Source organism: Ctenopharyngodon idella, chromosome 13 (genome assembly GCF_019924925.1).
Source record: "Ctenopharyngodon idella isolate HZGC_01 chromosome 13, HZGC01, whole genome shotgun sequence".
NCBI classification, from domain to species: domain Eukaryota; kingdom Metazoa; phylum Chordata; class Actinopteri; order Cypriniformes; family Xenocyprididae; genus Ctenopharyngodon; species Ctenopharyngodon idella.
Window position 1 is genome coordinate 9641 of NC_067232.1, and position 26590 is coordinate 36230.

At 36.9% G+C, this 26590-nt stretch overlaps 1 protein-coding gene across 2 annotated transcripts in view; it reads left to right on the plus strand.

Annotated features, from left to right (window-relative positions):
• Positions 1-4037: 4037 nt before the first annotated feature.
• The window catches only part of LOC127525508 (whirlin-like), a 59802-nt gene continuing 37249 nt past the window's right edge, over positions 4038-26590 (plus strand). For both annotated transcript variants that reach the window (XM_051918096.1, XM_051918097.1), the window contains exons 1-4: positions 4038-4255; positions 9120-9245; positions 23750-23958; positions 26093-26129. In XM_051918096.1, the coding sequence (XP_051774056.1) occupies positions 4061-4255; positions 9120-9245; positions 23750-23958; positions 26093-26129 (567 nt within the window). In that variant the 5' untranslated portion in view covers positions 4038-4060. The remainder of the gene's footprint in view (positions 4256-9119; positions 9246-23749; positions 23959-26092; positions 26130-26590) is intronic.

A 26590-nucleotide genomic window follows, 5' to 3' on the forward strand; every position in this document is an offset into this window, starting at 1 on the left:
TCCACCTTCTGAACGTCACCTTATGGAAGTAAAATGGGTTGCAAATGTTTAAGTCTTCTAGATGAGCTAAATCCAACATTTCCCTTCTTTTTTCAGCAGCATGAAACTTTCTAATTATGTCCTTCTGCTCTTGCTTGGGGCTATTAATGCATTTTTCCACATTATTGGCGTTATTGGCTTTCCTAAGGTGACATTGTAGCATATCATATGATAAGCTGCTTGCTTGCTGTCTTTCTCCATCCCTCCATCTCTCTCTCTCTCTCTCTCTCATCCAACTGTATTCCGTTACTCCACTCATTTGTTGACACACTCCATCAGACAGTGTCACAGTCAGCACTTTAGAGCAGCGATGGTGCATTAAGAATCTCACTACCAGGCGCTCTTTTATTTGTTAGTATTCACAGCAGGGACAAAGCTGTTTTTTATCTTCTCCTGTAGTCTCTTAAAGGAGTAGTTCACCCAAAAACGAAAATCATTTACTCACCCTTATGTGGTTCCATACCTGTATCACTTTATTTCTTATGTGGAACATAAAAGGAAACATTTTAAAGAATGTACTAGTTGTTGTTGTTTTTCCACGCAATTACAATTAAAGGGTTCACCCAAAAATGACATTTCTGTCATTAATTTTTCACACTCAAGTCGTTCCAAACCCGTAAGACCTTCGTTCATCTTCGGAACACAAATTAAGATATTTTTGATGAAATCCGAGAGGTTTTTTATCCTCCATAGAAAGCAACGAAATTACCACATTCAAGGTCCAGAAAAGTAGTAAAGACATATTAAAATAGTCAACGTGACTACAGTGAGCCGGTGTTCTGACGTAAAAAACCTGGAAGCGCTGCAATGTAAACAGCGTAGGAGAATGACAGAGGAAAGACGAATTTGTTGAATAAAGTCGTTATTTTTGTTTTGTTTTCAGAAAAAGTATTCTCGTCACTTCATAACATTAAAGCTGCAGTATGTTGATTTTCGCCGCTAGAGGTCACCTATTCAGAACAAAGGCGTAGCTTGATGACGCCGAGTTTGAGCGCGGAATCTTGGGAAATGTCGTCTTCACCTCACAGCCATGGAAAAGAATCGGGACGGGACTCGGGCAGAAATCATATTCATGGATGAGATTATGAACGTTACTGTAGTATGAAGCAGAGCCGGAGCAATTGCTAATGAGAGACGAACACGACACATGGCTCGAGAGCAGAGAAACTTTTATTATGCTGCAGTCGCCGCTTTCGCTTCTTCCGGTCAAGCGTATGAGGTAACACAGCGCTGTTTTATCATATTAGATACATTTCACTGTGTTGAAAATGATGTTATGACGTTACTCTGTGCGTTCATATTAATAAATGCTGGGTGGCTTGTGTTGATAAATGGCATGCAATTAATTTTAAAATGTATTGTATGATGGAGAAAATTATGACAAAATAGTGTTTTTCTCTGAGGCATGGTAAAAGCATGGTACTCTTGGAAAATCAAGAAAACGAGTTTTAATCAATAAGACTAAACATGTTGAGCTATATAACAATAATTCGTAATAACAGTTGTTCCCTTGTCTAATAAAACATGTAATATATTAAAGCGTCTTTGGTGTTTCCATGTTTTCTACAAAATAAAACCGGAAACCGAGGGTAACACGCATATGACGCCATTAAAAGGCGACTCCCGGACACGTCCCGTATCCTTGGTTAAAAATCACATTTGGGATATTGTGATATTGTCGGCCGACTAAGTTTTCTCAGTGTGTTTCGCACTGTTGGCTGAAGTTGGTCCTCGTCTGCTTTTTTTCAGCCGATTCGACATGTTGAATCGGCGTCGGAGCTCGTCAGTCAGTCGGGCCATCTGATCATTCTGATTGGCTGTTCAGCTACTGCCACCTGCTGGTACTGAAAGGCATTTCTTCTTACGAAGGCGCAGAACGGACATGCTACTTGGCCGTCGAGCGTCGGTTTGGTGTGTCAGGGCAACTTTGGACCCAGACGCTGGCGATGTGAGGCAACCCCACAGTCTGTTTTCGTTGCCACTAGTTCAACGGCGTCGGCTTGGTGTGTTCCGGGCTTAAGATTAAACCACTGTAGTCAAGTTGCCTATGTTTTTACTGCTTTTCTGGACCTTGAATGTGGTAATCTCATTGCTTTCTATGGAAAGCCGAGTCCGCACTGAAGCGAGCACCGCAGCAGACTTCTATCTGACAGTCAAAGCAGTATTACGTCAAGAAAGTGTGGACTCGTGAGGACTTAGGGTTCCATTTGGGACAGGGCCGTTGAGTTCATGTCATTTTCAAAGCTTGAAACTGTTAGTCTGCATTTATTATGAATTCATGGAAAAGAGCATCCAGTACAGTTCTTTAAAATTTCCCTTTTTGTGTTCCAATAAGAAAGGCTTGGTCATACAGATTTGGAACAGCATGAGGTTGAGAAAACAGAATTTTCATTTTTGGGTGAACTACTGTATCCCTTCAAGGAATTTGTGTTCTGTCTTTCATCTTTTCGCTATCTCATATTTTTTTATTTTCTGTTCATTCCAATGTGTCTGCATTTTATTTGTCTTTGCTCTGCTTTCCTCTATCCCAAAAAACAACTTGTCGCTCATTTACACAACCCAGGCAAATCCCGGCCCAGGAAAGAAAGGAAACTAGATGCTTACGGACCAGATTAACTCCTAAATAAATCCAAACTTTGGGCTTTGAAACATTTCTGGGGATTAACGAAGCACCATTGGTGTTTATTTTCAACGGAGCGAGTGACTCACGAATAAGCAGTTTTATTTTGTTACACTTCAAATCTGGACCACTGTATTTTGCAACTTAAATAACTCAATAAACATTCAGCAGAACTAGGTCAGAGATACGCAACAGTGCACGCCTGCGGACACAAACCGTTTCTGAAGTGCATTGCGAGGGAGGCTGAGCTGCATGGGAAGTAGATACTGTGAAGCCACCCTGAGAACAGGAAGTTCTCTGAGTTCAGCCCAATTGTAAGTTCTGGGGTTGCATTGGGATGTGTGCGTTTAATGGCAGCTTAGTGTATCTTTGTGTGTGTGTGTTTTAGGAGAGAATGGTGTCATTTCACACTCAGCTGAATTTGTGGCGTCATGCAGTGCCAGTTGCTGTAGACTTGTTCTGTGGAGTGATAGTGAGCATAGCAGACCATCAGAGGCCAATGAGGCAAACGCCACAGGGACTTTCATCTCCGCACCATGTTTCTCTGTGTTGTACGTCTCTGTGAAGAGACCTGCCCATGTGTTTTAGCAGTGTTAGGGACTAACTTAAAGAAGTAAGGCTGCTAGCTTAGCTATGTTATTTTAAAAAAAGAGCTACTGAAAATACTACTGAAGTATTTGTTTTTTTCTAACCAGTAGCAGGTGTATGTAGCATTGGAAAGTCTGATTCATTTTAGTTAATTCAAATGATTCACCAGTTCATTCATGCCTACATCTTATTTTACAAAATATTAAGTTAAATTCTCCTGTTCATCACTGTTTTAGAATAATTTTAAGTTATTAGTTGCATTTATTGTATATTATTCAATGAATCTGAACCTATTTGAATCTAAGTCATATTGGTGAACTGAATCAAGAGATTCAATTTACTGGGATGAATCAAAATCTGCTTATGTTTGCAAGTTAAAAATCTTAAAGATCCTTATTGTTTGTTTTGTGCTGGATAAATACTGCTCTCGTTCTTATTTCATCAGATATTATTTATTTATTTATTATTTTTAAAGATACTTCCTCTTTAAATAGCTTTCATGTATTTATTTAGCTGTTTTTTGTAGTGTTTAACTGCTTTAAAATTATGTGCAGCTTGTAGCTTGGTAAGCGTCAGTTTCCAGGTAGCTTCTTCAACACTATGTTTGTTGTGTGCGGCTTGAGTATTGATGGAACTCTTTATCATATGGAGTGGAAATGTTAGCATTTTCACATGAATATCTTGACATTCCCATAACTGCCTCTGCCTTTTATCGCTTAGCAGACACGCTGGACTGATTGCACCTCTTCTTCTCTCTGTCACTGTCTCTCTCTCTCTCTCTCACAGGTGCTGAAGGGCAGCAAAAAGCTCTCTATGTCAGTGCGTTCTGTAGGCCGTATCCCAGGTGGCTATATCACAAATCATGTCTACACCTGGGTGGATCCACAGGGGCGCAGTGTGTCCCCACCACCTGACCTGCTGGCTGAGCATCGCAGCGCCACTCTGCGCAGGTCTAACAGTCAGGGCCGCAGCCACATGCAACTTCTGCAGGACGGCGATGAGAAGAAGGTAAAGGCTCACATTTATAGCAATCCTTAATCGAGTTATAGCAATCAGTTTAATGTAATTACATGATGCTTATATAGTGAGGATATGATCAAATTCTGATTAAGATAATAGCAGCTAAGCTACTGTTTAAAAGTTTGGGGCAAAGACTATAGATATAGAAAGACTGCTCACACCTATTACTTGGGAATAGGAGAAACTGCAATGCGCAATATGGCGGAATACGTCCCGCCTTCTGAGTAAAAGAGCCAATCACTGATTGGTAAAGTCATTGCATCACTGCAGCTGCTGTTAGAAGCTCCGGTTCCCATAGAAATCTGAGACTCGCGCTTAGGACTGCACATGCGCATTGCTCGTCTAGCCTGAAAAATAAGCTTTTTTTAACGCTATTTGAGCATAACAAACAACATTTATGGGTCAGTTCATGTTAGATATTGTTGCTGAGTTCAGCAAGCAGTTTTTGAGATTTCAAATTCAAATAGATAGGACTTGGTCTTGAATGCCCAAAATAGCTGCCCGGAGGCGTTGCAAATATGGCCACCGAGTGAACAGATTTTCCTTGAAAGGGACCTTGTATAGGGTCTTTATGATATTTTCATGTTTTTGAAAGAAGTGCTCACCAAGGCTGTATTTATTTGATTAAAAATATAGTAAAACAGTAATATTGTAAAAAAAAAATTACAATTTAAAATAACTAACATCACAAATAAATAAATAAATAAATCACAAATAAATCACAGGAATAAATCATTTTAATAGTTTATTCCTGTGATGTGACTGTTTTACTCCAGACTTCAGTGTCACATGATCCTTCAGAAATCATTCTAATATGCTGATTTGCTGCTCAAGAAACATTTTTTTATTATTATTATTATCAATGTTGAAAACAGTTGTGATGCTTAAAGGGTTAGTTCACCCAAAAATGAAAATTCTGTTATTAGATCACTCTCGTGTTGTTCCAAACCTGTATGACCTTCGTTCATTTTTGGAACACAAATGAAGTTCTTTTTAATGAAATCTGAGAGCTTTCTGTCCCTCCATAGACAGCTATGCTTCAAAAAATTCACAAAAAAGATTTAATCCATATGAATTGAGCAATTTAGTCAAAATTTTCTGAAGAGACTCGATCGCTTTATATGATGGACAGTTTTAATTTAGGTTTTTATTGACATATAAACATTGATCAGCAAACTTAAACAAAAGCTCAAACGAACTTGCTTGATGCGCGAGAACAAACCTCTTCCGGAAGCTCAAACATGCTGCGTAACACATGAGAATGATCCTCTTTGGTTCTCACGCATCAAGCAAACATGCTTGAGCTTCTGTTTACCACAACTGATGTGTGAGTTGATGAATGTTTATATGTGAATAAAAGCCAAATTCAATCTAAAACGTCTCTTCAGAAATTTTGGATTAAACTGCTCAATTCAAATGGATTCGTATGGACTTTTTGAAGCATCAAAATGGTAGTCATGTACTTTAGCTGTCAATGGAGGGACAGAAAGCTCTCAGATTTCACCAAAAAGGTCTTCATTTGTGTTCTGAAGATGAACGAAAGTGGTTTGGAACGACATGAGGGTGAGTAATTAATGACAGAATTTTCATTTTTGGGTGAACTAACCCTTTTGGAAACCATGACAAACATATTTTGTCATGATTCTTTGATTAATAGAAAGTTCAAAAGAACAGTATTTATTTAAATAGAAATCTTTTGTAACATTGTGAGTCGACACTGTCACTTTTGATAAATTCCAAACTTTTGAACAGTAGTTGTTCATAAAGAAGTGTTGTCCCTGAAGATTAAAAAAAAAAAAAAAAAAAAACGGTGTGGGCGATAGTTACATAGTGTTTGAAATACAGTATGGATGGAGAACATCTGATCATTTGCATGTGCAAGAGCCTTCAAAAACTCAATGTTAAAGCCGCATTGTTTACAGCTCACCAGCTTCAATAAATGGTTGTCGTTTTAAGTGCTCTGCTCCTGTATAGGTTGAGTGCAGAAATGAGTTTTCACTGGTGCGTAAGAGAGGAGCGAATGAAGAATTTGCCTTGTCTTTCATGAAACGCTGTTCATGCTATTATTTCTGTAAACCGAAGCTCTTTATCTTATTTGTGCCAGCTGATGATAACCATAGTGCCATTGGACCGCTGCCCTTTTCTATAAGTCATCTTTTATCCACTCTGGGCTAAACTATCTGTGATCATCTCCGCTAGCTAATGGGCAATAGCGCTTTAAGACAGGGATTTATAAACTAGCCCTGATTTGGTTCACCTGGGATGTTTTTTGGTATTTCAGATAAGCGTTTTGTGCTACTTTGATTTGATTGAGTTAAAAAAAACAGTAGCAACAAGATGTGTGTGTGAATTTGTGTGGTGTGTGTTCGATTTGCATTTTACAGAAGTCTTTCTGGTAAACATACACAATGTGTACTCGGCTGATAAACCCTTGACGCAGATGCATTTCCATTTAGAACAATACTGTCTATTAGGAGCAAATCCAAACTGGTGGATTAGTGTTTTGGGCTAGGTGTCTTTTTTTCAGACAATTATTGAATATGTATGAAACATTAAGAGGCAGCAAATACAAGAGTCTGTTCCACAGTTACTCAGTTTCCATCAGAGCTGAACCAGACTAAGACGTCTGCAGTTGTACGCAGGTGCCCTGTTATGAATTTTAAACTATGAATTAAATAAATCAATGAAGGGTGAGGGGGAAAAAAATTGTTTTGTTTGCACGTCATTATTTGCCTAAGGAACTGTGAAGTGTGAGCACACACTGTTAGTCAGACAAATTAAGCAATCAATCACTGTATATTGTCAATTTTGGCTCGTTTTAAATGCGAGAACCTTTTTCTGCCCGCTCCTCAAATTTACCCTAGCACTATTCCTCACCTTTATATTTTTTTGTACTCTCACCTGTGTGCCAGAATTTGTTAAATGTGATTATAGGGAGAGTTTTATGAGCTGTTCATCCAGGTGTAAATCTGCCAAGGCTATTGGAGAGCACGCGCTCTTTTTCCGAGCCCCGCGGCCGTTGGAAGCGGGAGCGCTAGCGTGGCATGCCAGCTTCATCAGTACTGCACAGCGCAGCAGAAATCTCCATCGGTCCGCCCTGATTTACTACCCTGCTCACTCTTGGTCTCACATCGCGGTGAAGCAATTTGCAGGGTAATTCTGACAAATTCTCGGTACTGAAACAAAAGTTGCGTAGAAAGCTCTGTTGGAAGCCGAAATCTATTTAGCCTGTAGCAGCCTTCTAAAGAAGAATAAAAATAAATATAAGGAGCCATTCATGGGAGAGACATTTATAAATGTCTGGCATTATGAACAATGACACACACAAAACGCAGTATGGCCCTACGCCACCTTGACCTTTCAGGGATGGCTAGTACTAACCTTTAAGCAGCATGCTAGTGGGCGACAGATGCTTTTGGTGGGTGCTGGCGTTTGGAAAAGACGAGAGGCATTGATCTCACAGGCGCTCCGGTGACCCCGTTTGATTGGCTCTGCGGGGATTCTATAATGCATTCTAATCACAGACCTATTGTTGCCTTTGTGAAGAGGTCGTGGGAGTCATATTAGTCCTTCTGCTGGTTCAGCAGATCTGCCATTCGCTAAGGCGCATGGGTTGTTAGAGTCGGGAATTATTGTTGTACGTTACAGTAATGGGTGCTCTAGATTTGAGAGGTGAATTGTAACAACACATTGTGGTTGGAAAATATTTTAATTTCCTTGTCACACTGTAATGTCAATGCCACATTTCAGAGATTTGTTTGTGTGTGTGAAGCAGCCTGTGTAATGTATTTGGAAACTTATGGCACACTTCAAAATGTCTAATTGTGATTGCATCATAACATGTTAAATCATGTGTTTTAAAGAAATAGGGCACAAACTGGTAACATTTCAAGCTGAAGGAGAGGAGGCATATGAAGCTCATCTAAATGCTGCAGTTACTTTATTAAATAAAACAAAAGAGCGATATACACAAATGAAGGTAAACGAAACAGTGTGCATACAGACAATGACTGAATGGTTAGTTTTGTGGGAATTATATACAAAACTAACCAAGGATCAAAATGAGGAACAGGTGTGTGTAATCAATGAAACAATGAGGAACCATGACAATCATACTAGAAACCTGTGCTGTGTTCGAAATCGCCCCCTATACCCTCAATCGCTATTCCCTACATTAGTCCACTAATATAGTCCACTTGAAGGAGTGAATGAAAATGAGTGAGTGAATTCGGACACTGAGTGTGCCGGAAGGGCTGGCGCTTTTGCATAGTTTGTGCCTGCTGTTTAATAATCATTTGAAACATAGCAAACTGGCAGCTCCAGTAGTAATGAAAACTATCATGAAAACTAGCATGTATAAACCTTGAAGGGTTAGTTCACCCAAAAATGAAAATAATGTCATTTATTACTCAACATCATGTCGTTCTACACCCCTAAGGCCTTCATTCATGTTCGGAACACAAATTAAGATATTTTTGATTAAATCCGATCTCAAGATCCATAAAGGTACTAAAAACATATTTAAAACAGTTCATGTGAGTACAGTGGTTCTACCTTAATATTATAAAGCGATGAGAATACATTTTGTGTGCCAAAAAAACAAAATAACGACTTTTCAACAATATAGCAATGGGCCGATTTCAAAACACTGCTTCGGAGCTTTACGAATCGAATTAGTGATTCGGATCTCCTATCAAACGGCTAAACTGCTGAAATAATGTGACTTTGGCGCTCCGGTTCACCGATTCGATTCGCAAAATGCAGACAAAATGATGTTAAATGCATTTTAACAAAGTGTGAAATTCATTCATTTGATTTAGCCATCAATCAGACAATGCCTTCCTCTTCACAGGTAAATTTGGTGCTGGATGACGGCCGTTCTCTGGGTCTCATGATCCGTGGAGGGGCTGAATACTCTCTGGGTATCTACATTACGGGTGTGGACAGAGGGTCTGCAGCGGAGTGTGGAGGACTAAAGGTACAATTTATGCCTATTTTACCCACATTCTTTCATTTTATCAATTTTTAGCGCTTTTCCCTTAATTTGTTTTACCGTGACCTCTGTCTCACTGTTGAGAGTTTTTCACACTCCCTTAGTCCATCTTTCTCTCTCATTTCATGCATTAATTGTTCCACAACTCTTTGACGTGTTAATTTTGATTTTCACTTTTCAAAAATATAAGTTTTTCTTTGTTGCTTTTAGTCTTTTGTATCAAATTTTACCTACATTGTGAGCAGCAGCCAGTGGGGCCCATGAGGAAAGCAGCTTAGTAAACAGACTTCATAATGTATTCATGTAAATGCAAAAAGGTTTCTGTGATGGTTTGGATTACGGGTAAGGTTAGGGGTTCGAATATATCATTCGGTGACTCTGTGAATATATAACTCGGTGTAAACACAATAAAAGTCAATGAAAAGTCCCTACCAGGATGTACCATTCTTTCTTTGCCCACTATCCAACAGGCACCCCATAAACCCGATGGTTGTTGATTGATAGAACATGTTTGTATATGGTTTCTAAAGCATCAAGCTGGTTTTACCTCTACCTGCTTTCATTTTAGCACTTCTGTCAAGTGTGTTTGTGCATGGAAAAGATGGATAAAGAATTATTAAAGTCAACTTTTTTTTTGTTCTTTCTCTTCAGCTATTCTCCTGTTGAATAATACAGTGTGCCCAGACATCTTGCGTTTATTCTATTGTTCGTTTTTTTTTTTTTTGCCACAATTTGAGGTGAATATCATTATTATGTGGCGTCAGAGAAAGTTTTAAGCTCTTTTCAAGCTGGCAGCTTGCTTTGTGGAATCATGATGGGATTGAGAGGAGAATGCAGTTTAAAGGGAGGTCGATCCAGATACGCTCTGTGGAGAGAGTGTTGGATGTTTTATCTTCAGGCCATATGTCTGTTCAGAAGAGAGATGTGAGAAGGATTTCTGGACGGAAGTTTGGCAGGAAGCTGTGTTTATAATACCCCAGTGCTGATGTGGGGGTTCACAAACATAAAAAGCAGCTGCATTTATCATGGAACATATATGATAAAGTTATACACTACTGATCAAATGTTTGGGGTCAGTAAGAAAGAAATGAATACTTTTATTCAGCAGAGGCATTATTTTGATCAAAAGGGACAGTAAAGACTTGTAAATTGTTATAAATGATTTATATTTCTTTTGAACTTTCAATTCATCTAAGAATACTGAAAAATGTATTACGGTTTCCACACAAATATTAATCAGCACAACTGTTTTCAACATTGATAAAAATAAGAAACGTTTCTTGAGCACCAAATCAGCATATTAGAATGATTTATGAAGAATCATGTGACACTAAAGACTGGAGTAATGATGCTGAAATTTATTTTTGATCAAGTAGATGCAGCCTTGGTGAGCATAAGAGACTTCTATCAAAACTTTAAAAAATCTCACTAGCCCCAGACTTTTGAACACTAATGTACTTTAAAGGGATAGTTTTCTGTTATCATTTATTCACCCTAAACCTTTAAACTCTTATTTCTCATGGAAGCCCTGAACCGCATTGTTGTAAAAAAAAGAAAAAGAAAACTTATGGTGGGGAGGTAAAATAATGCTACCGAAATAATCTCTTTATTTCGACATAAGTCGTTATTTCAACATAATAACTTGTTATTTCAACATAATAACTTGTTATTTCGAGATATTAAGTCATTATTTCCACATATTTCTACATAACTCGTTATTTCAACATAAGTCATTATTATATATCAAGTTTAATAAAAGATGCGCGAGATCCAACGTCTTCAGTGGCGCAGCAGGTGTAACATGGTGTAAATAGAATAGAATAAAAACCCACCCAACACTTTCCCCTACCCTACCCAATAAATACTTTTAATATTATTAAACACTCGTTAGGCAGTTTATTTCCACTTTTAGAACATTATTTTCATTTTTATTGAAAATACAGTCAAACCAAAAATTATTCAGACATTTTTTATATTTTTGATATATTTTTACTAGTGGGTGCAGGACACTAACGATAGCAAAATAAAGTAAACTGTGACATATTATACCCAAAAATTCTTCATACAGTGGACTACCAGTGAAATTGATAAAAATTTGAAACCAAAAATTATTCAGACACTTTGACCTGACCATGTTTTGCTTAAGTGTTATCTGACATAATTAAGATTAATTTTTTCTGACAAAGTTTAACTCTGAGATCTTGTCATATTTTATTACATTTTTTTTAAACTATAGTGAATAAACTGTATTAATGGATGAAATGGTCAAGGTGTCTGAATAAATTTTGGTTTGACTGTAAATACCTTTCTGATGTGATATGTGATGGGAAAATAGAGAAGAGTGAGCTCGGCGGATTCGAACCTGGATTGCGGATTGCAAGCCAACTCGCTACTGTTGCGCCACTGAATCCGTTGGATTTTGCGCGTCTTTTATTAAACTTGATATATAATAACGAGTTATGTCAAAATAAGGACTTAATATCTCAAAATAACAACTACTTATGTCGAAATAACGAGATATGTCAAAATAAGGACTTAATATCTCAAAATAACGACTAATGTCGAAATAACGAGATATTATGTTGAAATAACGACTTAATATCTCGAAATAACGACTTATGTCAAAATAACAAGATAAGTTTTCTCTTTTTTTCCTCCCCACCATAAGTTTTCTTCTTTATTTTTCACCATGCGGTTCAGGGCTTCCGTAATTTCTTTGAAACACAAAAGGAGTCATTTTGATGAATCTTTACACCGGTAATTTCCATGCATCAACATGAAAAGTGAAGTATTTTGTGTGCAACATGAAGTATTTTTATAGTGTTTTTTGGCATATTTTTGTCCTTTTTGTAGCTTTACTGCTGTGGTCGCTATATGAACCTTCACTGTAAAATTGGCAGGTAAGCCCTCTTGAGTGTGAGCCACCACTTCAGAGTGAAAAAAAAATAGCTTTCATCCAAATAGTCCGGTTGGATCACTCAGAGTGATTGTGTTATTATAGTGTTAGCAGCAGATGAACCCCTGACCCGACACCCCGATATAGACACACACAAGCAGAAAAACACAAATGCACAGATCAATGGAACCAGGTGGATGAACCATCCATTTCCCAACAGGTCCCATGAGATGGATGTAAGGCCAGGGGGTTTGTAGAGAGGTTGCTTTCAATATGTGCAGCCCCATATATATATATACCATTCTGTCAGAAAAGAGGTATAAATTGGTATTGGCAACAAATCCTTTTTTGTTCAAAGCAGGAGGTGCAGGAAGTGATCCATCTTGGAATTACTGGACTTCATAAATATTAATGCTGTGTTCCATTCAATTGAGAGACCCAGAATTTGGATCAAATTTCCTGTTTGGAGACTTTCAAATCAGAAATCACAAATTGACTTTGCCAGTCATTCAATGACATATTGCATAACAGAGTCAGATTTTGATGTTAAAATACTTTCTGTTATTGCAGTGGGGAAGCTACTCATAATTTAACTACAGCCAAGCTCAAATTCTTTTGAAAATGTAATTAAAGGATTAGTTCATTTCAGAATTAAAATTTCCTGATAATTTGCTCACCCCCATGTCATTCAAGATGTTTATGTCTTTCTTTCTTCATTCGAAAAGAAATTAAGGTTTTTGAGGAAAACATTTTAGTGAGGTTCAACGGGTTGAAGGTCCAAATTGCAGTTTCAGTGCAACTTCAAAGGGCTCTTCACGATCCCAGACGAGGAATAAGGGTCTTATCTAGCAAAACGATTGGTCATTTTCTAAAAAAAATAAAAATGTATATACTTTTAACCACAAACGCTCGTCTTGCACTAGCTCTGCGATGTGCCACACATTACGTAATCACGTTGAGAAGGTCACACGTGACATAGGCGGAAGTACCTATCTCATTTTCGCCTCCAACTTCAAAATCGTCCGACATCGTTGTTTTCCCTTTTTGTTTGTAAAGGGCATTTGACTTAGTCTTTGCATGTTCGCTTTGTAGACACTGGATCGGTACTTCCGCCTACGTCACGCGTGACCTTTCCAACGTGATTACGTAATGCGTGGTGCATCACAGAGCAGTGCAAGATGAGCATTTGTATAAAAAGTATATATTTTTTTTTAGAAAATGACTGATCATTTTGCTAGATAACACCCTTATTTCTCGTCTGGGATAATGTAGAGTCCTTTGAAACTGCATTGAAACTTAAACCTTCAAACCATTGGTAACCATTGAAAAATGCTGGAATGTTTTCCTCAAAAACCTTAATTTCTTTTCGACTGAAGAAAGAAAGACATAAACATCTTGGATGACATGGGGGTTAGTAAATTATCAGGAAATTTTAATTCTGAAGTGAACTAATCCTTAGTCAAAGTCAATAGGGTCCTATGTTGTTTGTTCGCTGCCACAAAGGAATGTGCTTATCATACACTCAGGACAGTCATGATGGATGAATTTAGTCTTATCTCTGAAATGATTATGACCGCAGTAGCTTTTCTTCCAGAGGCAACACCAGCACTTGTTTGCAAACAACATCTCTTGTCTTATATCACTCCTTGCATTTATCTTTATCTCCAACCCTTGGGTTTAAGTTGAACCAGAGATGTAAAATGTTAGAGGTCTTAGAGGCAGATGCAGCTCATGGAGTTTTAATTGGATGGAATAATGGGCTTGTGCACTGAGCGGTCTCTGGTCCTCAGTGTTACAGAGCACAAAACCCTTACTGACCTCAGAAGAGCTGGAGTTAATCAGTGCACGCACTGAAGCCTCAGACTCTATTTCTGTTTTTGTCTTCCTCCTATTTTGGATGTGCTTTTTTGTGGTGTCATTATTTTATGTGCATGTATATGTCGTACTGTCTGTGCTTACTTTATTGTAGTCTCAATTTGGGCTGCTCTTCTATAACTGTATTAAATGGATAATGAGCAATGCAGTTAAGACACTTCTTGGCTGCAGGATAATAAGACACTTTAATGGGACCAGTGTTGTAGTTTGTAACGGTCAAATTACTAAAACCCATAAAAAGGATAAAGGCTTTTTAGGACTTCATTTATTTAACAGAGTTTTTAGTGAAGAACCGCTGCTCCATTACCTGTTATTGTCAATCTGAGGCCTGAGATTTTAGACACAGTTTATTATTTTTCATTCAATAAATCTGACCCTGTTTCTTTATCTGTTTTCTCATATTTTATTTTATTTTATTTTATTTTATTTTTAATTTTTTCCCCCAACACTCCCTTGCATAAACTGCATAATTTTTTTAACTGTCAAGTAAATTCAACGAAACAACTACATTTTATTTTATTTTATTTTATTTTATTTTATTTTATTTTATTTTATTTTATTTTCCAACATTCCATTGCATAAACTGCATAAGTAAATTGAATTAAACAACTAAATTTTATTTTATTTTATTTATTTATTTTTTATTTAATTTTTTCCCAACATTCCTTTGCATAAACTGCATAATTTTTTAAACTGTCAAGTAAATTCAACAAAACAACTAAATTTTATTTTATTTTATTTATTTATTTTTTATTTAATTTTTTCCCAACATTCCTTTGCATAAACTGCATAATTTTTTAAACTGTCAAGTAAATTCAACAAAACAACTAAATTTTATTTTATTTTATTTATTTATTTTTTATTTAATTTTTTCCCAACATTCCTTTGCATAAACTGCATAATTTTTTAAACTGTCAAGTAAATTCAACAAAACAACTAAATTTTATTTTATTTATTTATTTATTTATTTATTTATTTATTTATTTTCCAACATTCCATTGCATAAACTGCATAATTACACTGCATAAGTAAATTCAATTAAACAACTGTTTTATTTTATTTTATTTTATTTTATTTTATTTTATTTTATTTTATTTTATTTTATTTATTCTCCAACATTCCATTGCATAAACTGCATAATTAAACTGCATAAGTAAATTCAATTAAACAACTACCTTTTATTTTATTTTATTTATTTATTTATTTATGTATTTATTTATGTATTTATTTATTTATTTTCCAACATTCCATTGCATAAACTGCATAATTAAACTGCATAAGTAAATTCAATTAAACAACTAAATTTTATTTTTTTTAATTAATTTTTTATTTAATTTTTTCCCAACATTCCTTTACATAAACTGCATAATTTTTTAAACTATCAAGTAAATTCAATGAAACTATTTTATTTTATTTTATTTTATTTTATTTTATTTATTTATTTTTCCCCCCAACATTCCCTTGCATAAACTGCATAATTTTTTAAAATGTCAAGAAAATTCAATGAAACAACTAAATTTTATTTTATTTTATTTTATTTTATTTTATTTTATTTTATGTATTTATTTTTCCAACATTCCCTTGCATAAACTGCATAATTTTTTAAACTATCAAGTAAATTCAATGAAACAACTAAATTTTATTTTATTATTTTGTTTTATTTTATTTTATTTTTCAGATAAATTCTTTGACAAGATCCCAACATTTTTATGGTAAATTCTGAAAAGTCTGAAGCTGATCTTTAAGTTAAAAATCCTATAATATTGCCCTGCCACTTTCCTTGAAAATAATCGCAGGACCTCAGAGTCTTTTATACAGTATAGTACTTTCTTGTACTTGCAAATGACACAGGGAATTGCTTGAATATATATGATCTGCAGTTAGATGTCCCTTCACCTTTGCCCGACGTGCTTTTCACCTTAATTATATTTTATAGCTCATACTTTTTAAAGCTGTCAAGATTCTTATCAGTTATATTGAGCGCCGGTTCCTTCTCCATTCAGCTATCCACCCTGCGTCACATAAAGCCAATTCACTTTGGTCCTTGAGGAGTTTTAGAAGAAAGTCATTTGCTGTGGAAACTTTCGCCCAGGGGAGTCATACACTTTTACTGAAATATTTGGGGACTTTTTCGGTTGCAAGTTTTCAACTCTTGAAGCACAAAACCACAGACTGATACACATAGGCAGTCTTTCTGAAAAGTAGGCTGTTCATCATAAGAAAAGTCCCTCTGGACTAATAAAAGCTTTTTAGACTGTGAACGTGACTACTTTTGCACATTTGTAATCCATTTAGAAATGGTCACGCCTCTGTGTGATTGACAAATATGGTACTTTTACAGAAGAAGCGTCTGTGCTGTGGGCAGATCTGTCTGTATTGCTGCTCCTGCCACTGTGAGTGAGTATTACTCAAACCTTAAGTACTCTTGGTGTAGCCGTAAGTCTAAAACGCTCATTAAGTACAATGATGAATGAATGAACGGATGGGGTAAGCACCACTATGTCCGTATTCAGAGCATGACAGGTCATCAGAGAATGGCAAAAAGAAAGATGAAGAGTAAGAAGGACCGAGACAGTGATTAAAACAGATATAAAAGAATGATGACATGACAGATGAGAGATGAAATGTCCATATTTTTCTCTGAATAGCTCAACTAAGACAAAAATAGATTTTAAAAAAATTTATTATAGCATTTTGTGATATAATTAATAAATGATTAACTAAACTTAAAAACTAAACTTAAAACAGTGTTTGAGAAATAACATGAACAAAAATACAGTTATCTATATAAAAAACCTAAAGTATAATACATATATATAGAATGTATAAAGAATATAGTGTGTTTCACAGATTAATTTGATGATTGAGGTTGAAAATAACAAAATATCTTCATTTTACTGCCATTAATATGTATTCTGACTGAGATGTTCTGCAGACATTTTTAGCAACCTTTATTTTTTTTATTTTATGCCGCCAATAGTCGTCAGATCGCATAAATCGGTGGATAATGAATAGAAATGATAAATATTAAACTAGCTTGTGTAAATATATCAATATTTCTCCAAATATGCACACTTTTGAACTAAAAGCCCTAAATGACGCCTTTCAGTGCAGCTGTGTGAACACCAATAAACCACGGCAGACGTGACTGAATATGAATGCGTTTCAAAATATCATAATTTACCAGTTGATTATTTTGCACTTCTGACATATATTAAGAAATTACTGTCACTGCAACCGAATTTGATCATAAACAGTGAACAAATATCGAAGCTGGAGTATTTAATCTTTCTAATTAAACAGTTTGTCCAGATCAACTGCAGTTCTCTGCATAAATTCAAGTACGCACCTCGTCTTTCCTGTCGCAGCAACCACGGCTTCACACACAACCTCTTTCGTTTTGTACGCCCTTTTTTCAGGCGAAAAATGACATGTAAAGACATTCTGACTCGAAGTTTGTCAGTGTCTGTTAAAGGGCAGTGTGAACATGACGATCCAATGGCCAACTTGATTGTCTGTGTATGTTGGCATCTGTCTGTGCAGTGTGAGTTGACCCTTCGCCGGGAGTTTGATTGACAAGCGATATAACCAATCATAACGCCGAATCCGCCATTTTGTCTGACAAAGCAGTCAGGAGTTAGAAGATTAACGTCGCTGGACTTGAACTTGAAAAATGGTGTGTACTGACGTCTTTCCGCGTTTGAAACATTCCTTCTCATGTTCATTCATGTTTATTTGATGCTATAAATTAACTAGTAGGAAGAGATGATCGGTTTACGAGCCGCTTGATCTGAGGCGCTACAGCGATCTGTCACGACACATTAAAGAGCCACAAAACGGTTTTTATTGTTTGAATTTCTTAAAAAATAATAACACAATTTGAAAGCTGGGACTTCGTTTAATATCATAAGTAACCTGCTCTGTCTTGTCTGTTGACGTGTTGTCAGTTTCCTCTTTGCTCTGCGATGTATTTTTCACTCTGTGTGGCGTGACAGCGCCATGGCTTGTCGGACAAAGCAACAGTAACTAAGGGGGGCGGGTCTTTGCGAAGGGTCAGTTGGCCTTTAAAAATATGACATTTTTTAAAAGTACACAGTTTTTGACAGTATAGAGTATGACGTGGAGCAGAGTGCCTAAAACCCTCTTAGCTGTTATAAATTCACTATAAACTATGGCTTCACGGGGCTTATTGCTTTTATAAAATGGTTACTACACAATACAAATATTAAAGCTAAAAAATATCAATAAATGCAACTTTGAATGAAACTTTCATGAAGTAAAATCATTAAAAGACTTACTTCCGCTGGAAAAATAGTCCCTGACCGTGAACAGCAACAGAAGTTACATTTATTACGCCATTAGATGGCGGCATAGAGTCACTCAGTCGCAAAGACTTTTATATTGAAACTTGTTGTGAAACACGGAACAAGACCATGAACAAGACGAAACTGACAAATGCTTTGACTAGAGCTGTCAGTGTCAGCAGGGCACGAAAAACCCATTAAATGTTAAAAGGACAAGATCGCAGTGGACATTCAAACTGATTTTTTTTATTATGAACATAGGACTGACCTGAAGGAAAATGCTCAATTTTAATGCAGGTAATAAACTGGTCACTCAATATCTCTATCACAATAACTCTTCTACATAATGCTGTAGGCTTCAATGAACAAATTCAATAGAGAACAAACATATGTTTACGTTGCTAAGAGTGGTTGCTAAGACAGACGCAGCAACATACACATTTCAGTGGTGCAGCCATACTTATGTAATGCGGTCAGCTGTATGTTTTCGGCTTTGAACGCGGCTCAACCGATCAGAATCAAGGACTGGAACTATCCGTTTTATAAAACAGGTTTTACTGTTCTAATTTTACCTGTCGGCTGCATTTGAAGTTGATTAGTTCATATTAGCCCACAGAAGCTAGTGAAGGGCTTGGGACATTTTTAATTCTGTTGTAATTTTTCTGCATTTCTAGAATAGAGTGATCAGTCACTTGAGATTCATAGCTCGCGTAAATGGCTCAAAAAATTTTCTAGCTGCTTATGAAGCACAAGAAGCAAAACAACTGACATTGAGATGAACGGGAATGCCGGGGAACAGCTTTCCTTGTGTCTAACAAAAGCAATGCAAAGTACTTATTAAAATAGTATTAAAGGGGGGTTTCACACACAGTTTCTGCCAATCTCATGTTAATCTTGAGTACCTATTGAGTAGTATTGCATCCTTCATATCTCCAAAAAGTCTTTAGTTTTATCATATTTATAAAAGATACATACGCTGTACCGAGTCTTTCCGAAAACAGCCGAGCGCCTGGAGGCGTGCCGTGTGAGCGGAGCTAAAGAGTGAGGAGCAAGCACAGCTTTTGCGTAGCGATTGTCTGCAAGCTATCAATGGTCAGCTAAACAACTGTATTTAAACACACACAATACACCATCGCATTATGCCTGGATAACTTTTGAATCACTATAATGAATATAGCAAATAGTGAATGATGAATAATGAATTTATGAAAAACAGACATTTGATGCAATTTTATTCACCACCTGCGGTTCCGACTCATGACCGGGATAATTTTTGCTGTGACCACTCCATCTTTCAGTTTCAAACGATCTGTAAATCTAGCGTAGAACTGGGCCTTGTTTATGAAACCATAAACGCCGATCCTGAGGGCTCGAGCAGCCACGGAAAAATTCATTTTAACCAATAAAAAAGTGATTGCAACTATCAGTTTCTATGGTTATTTTAAAAACAAATATCGAGAGCGCATCAATGTAATGCGTGAGCACAAAACTCTCAGCTCCACTTAACGGTGGGTTCTTTGGGAAGCAAGGTTATCTTTCCCTCACAACCAAAAACACACTTTGGTGACATTGTTGATTTCGTGAAGTCCTGTGACCTGTGCAGTGCTGCCGACGACTTCCGTAAAGCCGAATGCGCGTTGATGGGCGTGCTCTTGCTCTCTTGCTCTGGTCGATGTGTGTGCGCGCGCTCTTCCGGGAGAAGTGCCCATAGAAGGAATTCCGACCTTTATGACGTTACACAGCGCCATACTTGAAAAAAGACTGCAAAGTTTATGAGGATTTGGAAGAGTATTTTTCAGTGTTTTGAAACTTTGGCCATGTTTAGCATGAGAATCCAACTCTTTAACAGTGTAAATAAGTCAGAATACATGAAATAGCATTATACCCCCCCCCCCCCCCTTTAAAATAACAAATTTGAAAAAACTCAACAGCAACCTTGCAGGTATATTTGTAAAGATAGATGCTTATATTCTTGTATTTGGCATACAGCAGTAACCTCTAAACTACTTTGCTAAATGAAGAATGAGTGATGTGCTGTGTTCTGACATTTGACGTAACAGTAGTGCGGATTCACAGACCTGGATTTGTAACAAAGTGTGATTGCTGTGTGCATTAGCAGCTGTTCCTGATTGCTGTCAGGATATTGGAGTAATTTGGGGAAAACAAGCAGCCAAGCCGATTTCTCATCCTTCTTCTCTTCCATCATCTTCTTCCTCCTCCATCACTATAGAGAAGCAGGAAGGAAAGAAATGTCAGGGATGCTGTAGTCAGGGCAGGCGTTTTACCAAATGCCATGCATTTTCCTCATTCACTCTGAAGGGCGTTCGCACTGACAGCGATGAAATCTCTGGAGGCCTTCGAGTCTTTGCTGTTGGTTTCTTGTTGACTGCTCAACCTTCTAGTCGACTGCATGCACTCCCATTGGTATTCGCAGCATCACCCGCTGCTCATTTGCATGAAGTTGTCTCTCATGTTGTTTTAAATCAACATCTTTCGTTGAAAATGAATAACTGCAGGTTGCTTTGAGGCTACAAAAACCTTTAGGACAAGAAGCAAAATGCATGAAAGGAAAAGAGATGGAGGAATAGATGGAGGAAAGATGGATACTTTTTATGTTTTCTAAAGCAGTCTGAAGTCAAGTTTCAATATATGCAATATTGACTACTTTTATGATGCTTTTAAGGTGTTTTTTGTCCTTTTTGGAGGTTAATAGCCATTTATATCAGTGTTTTTTGTAAAATAGCAGCGTGCGCATTCTTGAGAATTTCACGTTTTGTGTTTCACAGAAGAAAGAAAGTCATACAGGTTTGGAACAACTTTAATCTTTTTTCCAGAGTCCTCACTCACATCCTCAGTGGTTTGATGTGTTTCCTGTAATAACCGTATCTAGTATCTCATGATGTTTGAACACTCTGGAGTGATACACTAAAAAGAAATGCCGGGAGATAAACCTGAGTTAATGATCGGATGTTTCACTAGGGAAAGCAAGAGCTTGTATCTGCTGCATTGATTTCAAATACCTCTCTTCTGTTCTTTGGGAAAACAAAGCTGCACAACACCATAATTTATTAATATCACGATTACTGCAAAGCCTCTGTAATTACCTTCAAGCGTCTTTGGGGCGGGCAGAGGGGCAGTACGAGTATTGATCTATAAAGAGACCTGGAATGAAACTGAGAGAAGAAGATAGTGATGAAAACGATGAAAAAGAGGTGAGATAAAGAGAAATTGAGCTGGTTTGCCTTTGTGACGAGTTAATCCCACAGTAAGAGCTTCACAAATAGAAATATTTTACTCGGAGTCGGACTGACAAAAGAAGAAACTATGAGTGAGATAAATGAGTGACAAGCAGAGGGAGCATGGGAAAAAGATAAAGAGGAGATCAACGAGTGGGAGGATGAATGGATGAGATGAGGAGATTGGCTTGGGAGACTGTCAGAACGATGCAGAAGAAATGTGTGGCACATTTGTAGCACAGGACTGAACTAAAGCTACAGCATGTCTCTGTTTTTTGGCGACAATTCAGTTTCTCATCCAATACTGAGAAATGAAGCGATTGATGTATTAAATTTACAGTAAAAGCAGGACTACATGCCTTGCCATCTAAATTGAATCTTTTGATTTCAGTGGCATGTGGTGGACTGAAGTAAGGAGGCAAAATCCTCTCTCTCTCTTCATCCAGTGTTTTTTTTTTTAATCCAGTGTCTAGATTAAAGGCATTTGGAATGCCATATCTGTATGCCATATTTAACCACTAACCATTCAGAAACGTCCAGTTGCATTCTAAAAGTTGTAACTTCTTCCTGAGTCTCTCCATCAGTGTCTGACTCCGGTTTGAACAAGGTAAGACTGAACACTGTTACTGACAATTGTCATTTTGGCTGCGTGAGATTCTCCAGCTTTGTTGTTGTTGAGCAACCGAAGCACGAGCTGTTAAAGCTCCGCCCTCTTCTGGAAAGCTGCTGGAGTCAGCAGCTCATTTGCATTTAAAGGGACACACACAAAAACAGCGTGTTTTTGCTCACACCCAAATAGGGGCAAATTTGACAAGCTATAATAAATGATCTGTGGGGTATTTTGAGTTGAAACCTCAGAGACACATTCTGGGGACACCAGAGACTTATATTACATCTTGTAAAAGGGGCATTATAGGTCCTCTTTAAATTTAACATATAATTTGAGAGAAAAAAAGTATAGTTAAGTATAGTATATTTTACCGTTAACACGTTAAGATATTGAATTTTTTTTTACATTCACTGTTTAATTTTTAATTCTACTTTCTAAAGGATGGTTGGAAATGTTATTTTCTAGTATTTTCTAATTGTTTTATCCTTTTTTTTAGTCAGGTATTTACATTTTCACTAACAGTCACTATTTAAATTTTAAAAACAACATATTGCCTTTAAAATATCATGTTTTTTTTTCACATTAAAATATTTAGTGGCTTTGTTTTTGGAAAGGGGCCCTTTCAAGGTAATCATCATATTTGGGGGTCCTTGGAAAAAGAGTATTATTATTTTAGTATTATTTAAATACTATTACAGTGTTTATTCATATTTTAAATTAGCTTTTATTTGTACATTTTCAGTTTTCATTTTAATTTAGTTTAAGTAGTACATTTGTTATGTGCTATAACGAAGTTTAAAGTTCAGGGAAGGAGGAGACAGGATCCAGCGAAAATTCAACATAAATCTTTAATCACAAAATAAACAAACAACACAACGAAAGTAAAGCGGCAGCCCCTTATGGACGACTGCCGCATATATGCATAAATAAACAACGTAAAGTCCAGGCCTGGTCCTCTCTCATCTTGCAGTCTTCACTCCTCCTTTTATCCTTCTGGAGCTCCTCCACGGAGCACATTAACACTCCATTAACACTTATTAACACTCCGTTCCCACGGCTCTCAGCCCCACCCTGCTTGGCACATGTGCTTTTGTCATTATTATTATTATTATTATTATTTAGTTTTAGTAATTTTAGTACTCCAACTTGTACTTATTTATAACAGCTCTCATTCATCTAATCTAGGATTTTTATGGTCTTTATTTTTGTATTTTGTAAATTTAGGCTACACAACTATGGAGAAGGCATATTTTGTGCAATTTCTTCATTATGTGTAACTTGTGCTCTTTTGTATTCTCTTTTAAGGTAGGCATGAATATTTAAAATGTGTTTGTCTATGGGTGTGTTCTTTGCAGTTAGTCACCATAACTGACTTTCTGTTTACCTCATCAAAACCTTCTCTATTGTTCCACAAATTTGACCTGACCACACCACTCTACCATATTCGACCTCTGGATGTCCAGACTGCCTCGTCTCCTGCCTCATCACGACCCCCCTTTACTTCCAGCCCTGCTCTGCCACCACCAGCCCACCCACCTTCTCCTGTCTCTCCCCCATCTTCTCCACAGGTGGGAGATCAGATCCTGGAGGTGAACGGACGGAGTTTCCTCGGCATCCCACACGATGAGGCCGTGCGAGTGCTGAAGTCTTCACACCATCTGATGATGACTGTGAAAGATGTCGGGCGACTGCCTCATGCCCGCACCGTAGTGGGCGAGACCAAGTGGATCGCAAGCTCGCAGATCACAGATAGTTCTGCCAGCAGCAGTGTCACAGGGTGAGTGTGAGGGGGGGATGGGAATGTGAAGAAATGAGGAAAGAGAGAGATAAGGCAGTCATGTGAATAGATGGGAAAGCTATTAGTATTAGCTTATTAGTATCCAATTCAGATTATCGAAGGTCAGCAGCAAACATATTGGTTAATAAAGTGAAATTAAATACATAAAGTATGTATTTTTTGTTATTTAACATATTGAATTATTGCAGGTTTGTGTAATATTCTGATTTTGCATTTCATTTTTGTGCAAGTGAGATAATGAGTAAATACATGCTCACATCTAGTCTAGAACTACAATAATCATCATGGTTTACACAGCGTTACAACGCCTCTGCGCTTACTCCTGATTTCTGTCAACATGGTGACAGGAGAAGTGTCAGGCAATAAATGGGAAAACTACATAACTTGCATTACTTATTTGAAAAAGTAACAAAGATATTTTGTTGTAAATTTAAAAATATTGTTACTTTACTAGTTACTTGAAAAAGTAATCTGATTACGTAATTTGAGTTACTTGTACACCAACATTGGTGATATTTCTGTCAGCTCTATCTGTTTGAATGAGAGCTGTCAGTTAATTTTTTGTGCAATAATTTCACAACTCTCACTATATAAGATATGTAAGATATGATTTCTTTTATTTTTAAGTCACCCTAGTCATTTCAATAAATAAATAAGTTAGATATATTGAATCATGCCAAAAGGCTGCAACATATTGACATATGAATTTGGGCTTTGCTAAATCTAGTTTGTCAGACTGCACTGCTGGGGTCCTTGTGTGTTATCTGGCTAGTGTTAATGGAGCAGTGAAAATAAAATTATAAAAATTTAAATATCCAAGGTCTCTAACTAGATTCACAAGCTCTTGGCATGTCATTTACAGACAGATTTGATGGTCTCCAACATCCTCCAGGGAAGAATGAGAAGCCACCAAAAGTACAGTAGCACTACCATAACTGAAAAGCCTAAGGAAATCATATTTTTTAATACAGGCTTATGAGTAAGCTTTGGCCTATTATACATTTCTAGTGTTTGTATGTCCCTGTCTAGTAAGCAATATGCAAACTAAAACTGACAAATAGTATGCTGATTTGTTAATTTGTTTTTTAATATAGCACAAATCACATCTTGGTGGTGTGACTTAACATTCGTGTTTAATAAATTAAAAATGTACTGTACAATTCAGCCAAAGTAATTTAATTAGGACTGAGGTGAAGCTTCCAGGCTTAGTTTAATTTATTGTTTTAAGAGATTATACAATAGCTGAGTTTTAATTATTTTGCTCTGAATATCAGCATCTTTCCACTCGCTCTTTGAGGACTGTAAATTGTAAGGAGTCTGTTCATGGGATTATTCCTTCCAGAAACTGCTGGTCTTTCACGGCCTGTTTGGAGAGTATGAACCTCTCTCTCTCTCTCTGTGTGTGTGTGTGTGCATGCGTGTGTGTGTGTATGTGTGCAGCACACTAACAGGATCATAAAGCAGCTCAGGTGTGTCTTTCTTGTGCCAGCTCTCTGGACCTTCTCTTTAATGGAGGTTAGCTGATGAAGTGAGCCGGGTGCTCTGCTCTCATGCCAGGAGAAAATGCAAGGTGGCATTTTATAAAAAGGCTTATTATCAAGCTTCTGATGGTCAGGGGTATGAACTCAAGCCAAAGCCAAGCACAGAACTGGCATATAGGGAAGCGTTTGCACCTATCAATGTTACAGACCAAATTGACTCTTTGATAAATTGCTATTCTTGATATGACTGCAAAATCCTGCAGAGCGAATATGAAACTAGCACAGCTATGTTGGAAATCGGTTAGCTGGCACAATGGTCAATTATACAGTTTAGTGGTCATTGTACAGTACAAACACATTTGACCTGATAATATAGCAATTGACCATTCAACTTTGTAATAAAATAAATAAAATAAAATAAAAATGCTGATTTGCTGCTCAAGAAATATTTCAAAAACTTCAAACTTCAGTCTCTCTTAGATCTGAGAAAAGCATCTAAATCTAAAACCAGAAACTAGATCAGTTTCATACATGGCAGGTCAGTATGATTCTGCATCTATTTGTGGATTCTTGAAGAGGTTGTAGAGCATGTATATGGTATTGATTTCTCCATATTTACTTCTCTCTCACAGCCTCTCTCTGGACCAGGGAGCATCAGCATCAGTAAAGGTGAGTACTTTGTTTCTATATTTGAACAGGATGTTCTCCCCTGCTTGGTTTCAGCAGTGTTAAAAGAGCGCGCGAGATTGTGAAGGTGAATTTTGAAGCACTCTTAGCAAATCCTGGTGGGCTTCAGACTATTTAGATAGCTGTACACTGTTTATTGTCTTGCTCACAAGAACCCATAAGGGTCATCCCTACTATGCAGTACATTTTCATATCTCCATAAAAGACATCGGTCACTGGTGCTCCACTGCATATTAAAATATTTTAATATAAAATATTAAATTAAAATGTATTAATTATATTACGTTTATTAAAAATATAATTATTTACAGAGCTATCAAAGCTGCTGTCCATAACTTTTTTTGGTTAAAAATGATCCAAAATCAATTTTTTAGCAAGTACATAACCAGCCAGTGTAAAAAACTATCTCCTTACCTTAGCCCGATTCACAACGGTAAGCTTGT